Source organism: Branchiostoma floridae, chromosome 13 (genome assembly GCF_000003815.2).
Source record: "Branchiostoma floridae strain S238N-H82 chromosome 13, Bfl_VNyyK, whole genome shotgun sequence".
Lineage (NCBI taxonomy): Eukaryota > Metazoa > Chordata > Leptocardii > Amphioxiformes > Branchiostomatidae > Branchiostoma > Branchiostoma floridae.
In genome coordinates, this window is record NC_049991.1 from 723,047 (window position 1) to 731,915 (window position 8,869).

An 8,869-nucleotide genomic window follows, 5' to 3' on the forward strand; every position below is an offset into this window, starting at 1 on the left:
TGAACTTCAGTGGTGATCATCTCAACGTAAATATGCTCACGTTGGACACATTTACAAATGATGTTTCCGTTCATGAAGTTGGTGACAAAGAAAACAAAAGTTTTGCGTCTCAAACCTGAAACAAACGTGTCCGAACATACAATGTATCTACACTTATAAAGGCTATCTGTATACAATTAATGAATATCAATACGCTAATTATTTACATGGAAACGAGAATATTTTGATAATTATGGACCCGCCTAACTAAATTTATATGCAGGGTCCTACGGCCGTAACTCACGGCCCGGACTCGGCACACCACACGGAGCGAGTAGCACATGTTGAACATTCACATCGCTAACTCACAACAAACCTACACATGTTATACATCATTTTAAAGCTTAGAAACCGCTTGTTACACACATGGATGCAACTTTTTGAAAAAATAAGACATCAATGGTGAAAAATGCCATCTAAATTTGCAAACTGGAGGTAAACCACCTTAAAATTGCGGTACAAGAAAGTTTCACGTACCAAATTGTAGCTTGTTTTCTTGTCTATCCAATCCTACCATATATGGGTTGCTTCCAAATAAGGCTGAGATGCAAATCAGGCTGACGCAACGCCATGCCCGCAGAGCGCTCGAACAGGTAAACGCGGAAGTGACTTTCCCGTCTCGCGAGGCATTTTCCCGAAGGCCATATCTCAACAATCTTTTATCCCCTGCTTAAAATTTTTACATTGCCAGGGCCTCCATACTACATACTACAATTCTGGTAAGTTTGAAGTTCTAGGCCTTTCTCAATTTTACACGGCGATCAATCGAAAATCGCTACACGCACGGAAAACACCACCGCCGCACGCATGAATATTAACTAAGTCGCAAAGGAATCTGGGACAGGCTATATGTAACTGTTATATATATATACACGATTTATTTGGAAAACATTTCATCTTTATGAATTGGTAATTCAACGTTAAAATGTAAGAGCAATAATTTGATTATATGCTGCATCAATCTTAGGAATATCATACTTCATTCATTTAATCTAATCAAATATCAGGCCCCATTACGGACCACAGACAATGACTTACGACAGAGCTTTTAAGTTGTATACAAATGCTTGCAGATTTTGAACAGGTCCGTTCATCTCAACATCACAACATCACTCCATCACTCCATCACAACGGCAACTATTCTGGTCTCAGGGCATTTTGCCGCTAAGGCGGCAAAATGCAAAAAGTGAAAATCGGTCCAGTTTACCTCACTGAAGAGCTATTCTTCCACTGGTCATGACAGAGACGACAGACACTATGTGCAGTACTTACAGGTTCGTTGTACCGTGGAAATTCCCCAAGCTCTTTTTGACTAGCACAGTGAATAGTGCATGGGCCACAGCTTGACGTCCCGTACTTAAGACGTAGGGTTAGCGGGTATCTCAATAAAGCTGCGTCACGTTGCCGGCGGCACTGCGTCCTAATTACCTTCGCCAAGAAGGTTATATTTACCTTCGCCAAGGTTATATCTCTCTGGTAGCGCTTGTTTCTGTGTGTGTGAGTGTGAGTGTGTGTGTGTGAGGGTGTGTGTGTGTAAGGGTGTGTGTGTGTGTGTGTGTGTGTGTTTAGATTTGCAGGGGTCGGTCTTGTGTCAGAAGGGATTGAGCTACATATGTGACAAGTTTTAAAGTCCTATTATGGAATGCCTTGGATTTATAAACATTACTCATTAATTATGCAAATTAGCTGTTGATTTGTATAATCAGTATTTCATTATGTAGGTCTTCACTTAGGCTATCTACATACCAAAAAACATTACGATTCGTCAACACGTTCATATTTTCTCATGAATTATGCAAATGAGTTCGTCATTTGCATATCGACATTATCGACATTTCTCTTCTTCTTATCTACATATGTGACAAATCTTATCATGGAATGCAGTGGATTTATAAACTTTGCTAATTGATTATGCAAATTTAGCAAACTGTTAGTCATCACTCATTCTTTCTACATACCAAAAATCATGACGATCAGTCAACACGTTGTCGAGTTATTCTCGTCCAAAGTTCCAAAAAGTCGCTTGGGGGCCCAAATTCACAGCACTGCCCCAAGAAGCACAAAAATCACAACCACAGCATGTCCATAACACGAGATCTAAAAAATGTAGGTTCCGCTTCAGTACCTTAGCAAGTAGCTAGGGGCCTATCATCAAAGTTGACCTTCGTTTTCCCAACCCCTACCCACCTACCCAATATCATCAGGGTCCATTCAAGGCTTCTCGTGTTATACTGTTAACTGTCGGACGCACAAGCAATATAACCATAGCCATTCTGTCGAAGGTAATCATGACATAGTTATGCGTCTTCAACAAACAACAATGTTTGTTGATTCATCCATGCCACAAGCTTAAGGCAAATAAAGGCAGAACTGGTCTTAATATGCGAGGAGTGCAATAAGTGTATGGACGCGTATTCAAACATGCCAAGGCAAATCTACCTAAACTGGCTTTTAAGTTATCGTGCAAATTCATGGTGCATGGACGTGTGATTTACTGAGTGAACAGCTACACGCCAAAAAAAGGGTTGTCAAGAAAAAATCCCCTCATTAACTATGAGTAAAAACGTTTTGGTAGATTAGCCACAGAGGCTCGAGCACTTGTCTCTACCAGATTCCGGGTCGCTGGAAAAACCGAAGCCTCCCCCCCCCCCACCCCCCGGTGGTCGCCTTGAGCAGGTTTGACTGTACTGTTATTCTTCATAAGGCATTGTCAATGCCATATTGCCCTATGAAAAGTCACAGCATCTGCTGATTTCAGTTTCTGCAAAACGTGGCTCTCAAAATGCAGGAAATAGTGTTTAAGAGTGTTAAGATATTCTGGGAAAGCATCCCCCCTACTTTGGTTGCACCCTCTTTTCAGACTGGACGGGTTTTCCGCTTTTGGACTGGTTAGGTTTTTCTACCAACCCTGAACTCACCCACTTATAACCCGGAAGCAGATCGGTGGGATTGTGCACGGATACGGTGCGAGATACAGTGCGAGATCGACACCTAAGCGTAGAAGAAGCAGGTCATGTAGGTCATCGTTGACAGCACAAATGTCACCTTCAAACGTAAATTGACTCGCAAGAGACGTCAATTACGTTAACGTTAAGGTTCACACTACGAGGACACTTTCAGTAGCGCCATCGACTTGACCTGCCGTGTGTTTATCGATGACGTCTGGAGTAAACCACGCGTATGGTTCATTCCGACCTCTGACATCCACGTAACGTTTGTCGGCTTTATTTTGACCTGTTATTTGCACCTCTGCAGCCTGAGATCGCGATCAGGATTTCCAGAATTTGAAAGAGAACCCCAAACCTTGCCAACATGGCGCTGTCGGCGTATGAAGACATTTCTGAGGAGGACGAGTGCGACCTGCAGGACTGGCAGCTGCCGCTGGCCTACATGAAGAAACGACATGTGGAGAGAGTGGAGGGCAGTCGGGCAGTCACACAGACATGGAGAATGAAAGAAAGGGTGCGACTTACAGCGATTGGTTATGGGTTCTGTTATCAGAAGTATCTGCTTAAGAATCCTTAGGTTAAACCTGAAGTTATGTAACATCATGAGTACAGGTAGAGGCCAGTTATAATTGCATGTTGGATAAACGCGTGCAGTGCACACTTCGGTCAATTGCACGAAATCCACAAATCCCAAACTAGCTCCCATATTTGGAGCTGTATTTGGGGTACCTGAAATGAGGAGTAGCATGACTTGAGGTTCCTCCAAAGACGTCATCAACACAAAACGTGTGATTCCTCAAACGTCGCTTTCTTTGCATGCGTGCAGACTTAGTGCCGCGTGAGTAACCGCACGTATGTTAAGATAGCGAGCGGCGCTTGAAGAATATCACATTTCGTGTTGATTGATGTGTTTTGAGCTTCTTCACGCAAACGCTGAATTTGCACGCTTGTGCATTTCCTCACTATACGTAGAACAGATACGGATTTCTTGGGCGCAAAAGCGACGGGCATAGCAGCATAGGCGACAAGCGCTTGCCGAGGGACCTGGCGGCTAAATTAGTCCACACAGACACATGCATGACCTCAACGCAACCCGAGTTGGCACATATTCCATGTACACAAGCGGGAAACAGTGGCGTAAGACAGTCCGTTTTGATACGACAGGAGACGTGTCGCGAACAGGCCATGTCGTCTGACTTGATTTGCGTACATATTTTTGTAAAAACTGGAGTTAACTGCGGTAGATTGATTATTTTGCAACACACAGTGGTTTGCAATGAGTCTCGCTAACGTAAGGTTACCAGTTTACGGTCGATTTGTTAATAATGCCGTTTTATGGAAAGAGCGCAGGTCGGGAAGTGAAAAGCTGTCCTTAATTGGAAGACATCAAAGTCGGTCTGCGTCAAGCTCTGTGTGGCATCATATTTCTTCTGAGGATTTCTCGCCGTACGAGCGTCTTAATAAACAAGTCTGCAGCCAAGAATTCTTCCAGGGTGACCAATTTACGGTCAGTTGGGTGTTTCTCCATGAGGTTATTTTTCTAAAGGACATATATCTGATCATTTCCCTTAAAAGTCGTTAAGTCCCCCACGTAGTTCACTGAGATAACACAAATTCACAATGGATAAATTGTTTACATATGGCCATGCCGCCACTTTGCATCGCCGCAAAACGTTATCGGTAAGTCATCTTTGCCCCAACAGAACGCCACTCAGAGCGCCATGCTGTTCGACAACTTGCACAATGCTACTCATAATAATGGCAACGCATTTGGATGTTGTTATCACCTGTATAGATAGGAACTGGCCTTGAAATGCTTTCAGTATACATGTGGCTTGCTCACGCCGTGCGCTCCCCACATAAATTAGCCCCAACAGCGCCCCTTGCGACAATTTCTCGCTCTCCAGTGCACCAAGCTTTAACGGGCAAGTCACGTGATGCAACATGGCGTTCGAAAACTACCCGCTCGGCGATGACAGTCACTAGTTTTTATGCAGTTTATAAGAGTTTCCTTGGACAACATACATAAAATCACCATGCATTCTTGAGATAAGAACTCCAGGTTTGGTTTGAGGTGATGTTTCAGTTCATAAAGAGTTTGTTGGATTTTAAAGAGGGGACGAAAATAGCCGTCTAGAATTACGATCAGAACCGGGTCATCTGTAATAGTGTTGTGCGCACTCAAGCGTAAATGTAAATTGTTGTGGATTTTTCAGACGTGATTTGCTGGATGCAAAGTTATATGATAAATAAGGCAAGACACATAGATGATATAAACGTACTTCTTTCCTACTCAAGAGAATTTTCTTTTTTACAATTGACCTCGAAGTCTGCATCCACCAATAAGTGACCGTAAACTGGTCCTGCACGTAAACTGGTAACCTTACGTTATAAGATGTTTGGTCATTTTTGATAGGAAGTGAGTACGTATTAGTTCTAAAATAGTTGCACCATGCCTGATATGTAGCCTGATATGTATTTGCTGAACTTGAATAAATTTGGTGCACCGATATTCCTATCAAAATTCGAAGGTGGCTTTCTGAGCATGCACTGGCAGATGTTCCCGATCATTGATCACGCCCGGCGACAATATCAAAGTTGCTGGTGACTTGTGTTGACCGGTTACGTTAGATTTTCTGCGAACAGACGCCGTCTTTATTTTGATGTTGCATTTATCTCGGTTACAGTTTGAATCCACGTATTTTTGATTGAAAAAATATTTCCACTAATATTATATAATTATAAGAAAACATGGTTATGAAGATTGTTATTTTGTGAAGAAAATTGCAGAAGATTGGCTCACAATTTTACTTTAAAAAAAGCGTTACGTTGAGCACACGGTGGAACCCAGCCTTTGGGCCAGCACCTGACGTACAATACTCTCCAAGCAGAGGTTAGGCTCCGACTGTTTTTTTAATCGTTTTTATCGGGCTTTCTATTATGTATTTTATCTTGCTGTGACAAAATAGAAAGCCTGATAAAAACGACTAAAAAAACGTTTTAAAAAACAGCGGAGCCTAACCTCTGCTTGGAGAGTAACGTACAATATGTGAAGGGACTAAACTAATGACCTTACACTAAATTAGTTACAGCCTCAACTTTGTCAGTGCTACATTAGGTGAATCACTATCCTCACAAATTTGTGTTTGTGTTTTCACAGATGAAGACTGTGAGTGTGGCACTTGTGTTGTGTCTGAATGTTGGAGTGGACCCCCCAGATGTCATCAAACCATCCCCTTGTGCCAGACAGGAGTGTTGGATCGGTAAGGTCCCACAAAGACTGTAAATACATTTAAGTTTGCAGGGATTCAATTTTGCGGTAGGGGGGAAATTCACGGTGGTTTTGAGTTTGCAATGAAGCGCCAAATACTGTAGTCACATACTGTAATGGAAAATTGTTTGTGTTAGTTTTGAGTTTGCAGTGAAGCGGCCACCACGAAAACCACAAACATAAAACCACCGCAAACATTGCTACATTTACATTAGGGGTCTGGAATTCTCCTAGCCTGAGTATCATCCTCCGTAGTAATCGCTGGCTCACGACTTTTGCTTGCTAACTCCGTGGTTAGCAAGCGAAAGTCGTGAGCCAGCGGTTACTACAGAGGATGATACTCAGGCTAGAATTCTCCCGAGCAGCCTTTGTATTTTAGTTAACGTAACCTTACTTTGCCTACCTAGTCAGTTATTAGTTGAGCTTGCCAAAGTTTGATGTTTCCAACATAGGCAGAAAAGATGCTGCTAGGGCACTGAACGAACAATCACTGTAGCTACAGTGATTGTTCGTTCAGTGCCCAGTAGTGCTCTATGTGGCCTTGCATTGGGCAAAGTTGTTATGAAAAGTACTTTGTAGAAGCGCACTGTATATACTGATTACTTGTAGTTATTATGGATCCTCATTGGGTTTTGTCCACGAGTGGGTCATTTACTACTTAAGTTATAACAATGACAATGACAATGACAATGATGTTTATTGCATGTTCATGCTCCAATGAGGCTAAATGCATTAAGTTTGATATAAAGTTAATAACAACAGGTAAACAATGATATATCCTAATTATAACTATTCTACATGTATTATAACAATAATACATGTACAGAAGTTTGTTACTGTGAATGCATTTAAGTTTGTGGAGATTTAATCATTTCTGCATGCTGTCCTAACAAGACATTTACAAAATAGTTACAATCTTGATGGTTTTTGGTACAGATCCGTTGTCTATGAGCCCACAGAAGGCGTTGGAAGCCATAGGAGCCAACCTACAGAAGCAATATGAGCGCTGGCAGCCACGGGTAAGGGTAAACAGATACTCAGCAATAGGGGTGGGTACCGGTACAGTAAATTCAGGTCCAGGTCCGGTTCAAGTCCAGAGGATCAGGTCCTGGTCCAAGCCTGAACCTGGACCTGATTCAGTATGTGAGAACTTGTGAATGGACGATACTCAAAACGATGCCAATGGTCCATTTCGCTGCAGGGCTATCTGTTTTGTGGAGTATTTGACTTCCACTGGCATTTTAAAATCCTACAAGGCTAACTGTACAATTGACTGTAAAACTTGGTAGAAATGACTTTAGACTCTACTTAGCTCTTGTTATTTTCCTTGAATGGTAAGCCCCAAAATATAATCATATAATCTGTTCATTTTCCAATAGGTGCAACATCCGGCCCACCAAATTTTTTCAGGTCCAATTTTTCTGGACCAGTCCAATCAGATAAAACCGGTACCCACATCTACTCAGCAGGGATCAATTTCTTTTATTAGATCACAGGATTCAAATTCATTTTTGGGTAATTTCCAGACCGATATTTATTCATTTGAATTACTTTGAATTTATGTATTTTTCTCCTGAGGCGGTATTATAATTATGGCATCTGGTAGAATTATGAGAGTTGATGTTACATGCATTGTACACAGTTGAATTCCAATGGTTGGTCATGAGTGACTGCCGATAATGATCTTCAAAGACCTTCTGCCTCTCTGCAGAGTTTGAATTGGAAATTCTATACTATTAGCCAACTTTAACATTTCAGGTGATACAATGAAGATTTTGTAGTTTTTGGTGTCAAGAATACTGGCTGGAACTTAAGGTTACATTCTTACAAATATCTAGTTGTGCTGGTGTAATAGTTAAGTTTGATGGCTGCATGCTTTGACCAATCAGCATTATTTGTAACTACGGAAATTTGAATGATATATGACTTCAACTTTACTTTCTTTACTGCACCTGTATGTTTTTATGCAGCCTTGCAATTCCAGTCCGTTACTGCAGGGAATAACTTTTCTTATTTAAGTCAGCTCAGTGCCTCTGAAAGTGTAATCTAATGTGTGAACTGGTATGTTTATACATGTAGAACAAGCAGCATTTCAACATTGAGCTCTACAAATTTGTGTTCTATTTTGTACAGGCCAGATACAAGCAGAGTTTGGACCCAACTGTGGAAGAAGTGAAGAAACTATGTTCATCTCTTCGAAGAAATGCAAAAGTTAGTATGCACAGGCCTTTCCCCCACCAAATATCATACACTCAGTACATTAAGTTATAGCAAAAGTGTCTTTGTTGTTCTGAATACAAAGTAAGAGATTTTCTGTATCTCCACGAAAAATGGAGATAATAGTTTTGGGTCTGTGTGTGTGTGTGTGTGTGTGTGTGCGTGGAAGTCATTTGCATAATAAGAATACTTTATGGATATATGAGGTCTCCAAACTCTTTGTTTGTGATGTTTTCTGTATAAAAGACTCACTGACAACCATTTTCGTACTTTATATATGTCACAGTGGAGATCACGATCCAGGAGAATCGCCGATCCTCCTAGGAGAGATCGCGATCGGAGTTTCTCCTAGGAGAAATCCCGATTGCAATCTATACTAGGCAACTGATGAGTG

At 41.5% G+C, this 8,869-nt stretch overlaps 1 protein-coding gene across 1 annotated transcript in view; it reads left to right on the forward strand.

Moving 5' to 3' along the window:
• Positions 1-2,955: 2,955 nt before the first annotated feature.
• The window catches only part of LOC118429076 (regulatory-associated protein of mTOR-like), a gene marked incomplete in the record, with an annotated part of 35,405 nt that continues 29,491 nt past the window's right edge, over positions 2,956-8,869 (forward strand). The window contains 4 exon segments of the mRNA XM_035839439.1: positions 2,956-3,501; positions 6,148-6,250; positions 7,195-7,277; positions 8,392-8,469. Coding sequence (XP_035695332.1) covers positions 3,352-3,501; positions 6,148-6,250; positions 7,195-7,277; positions 8,392-8,469 — 414 coding nt within the window.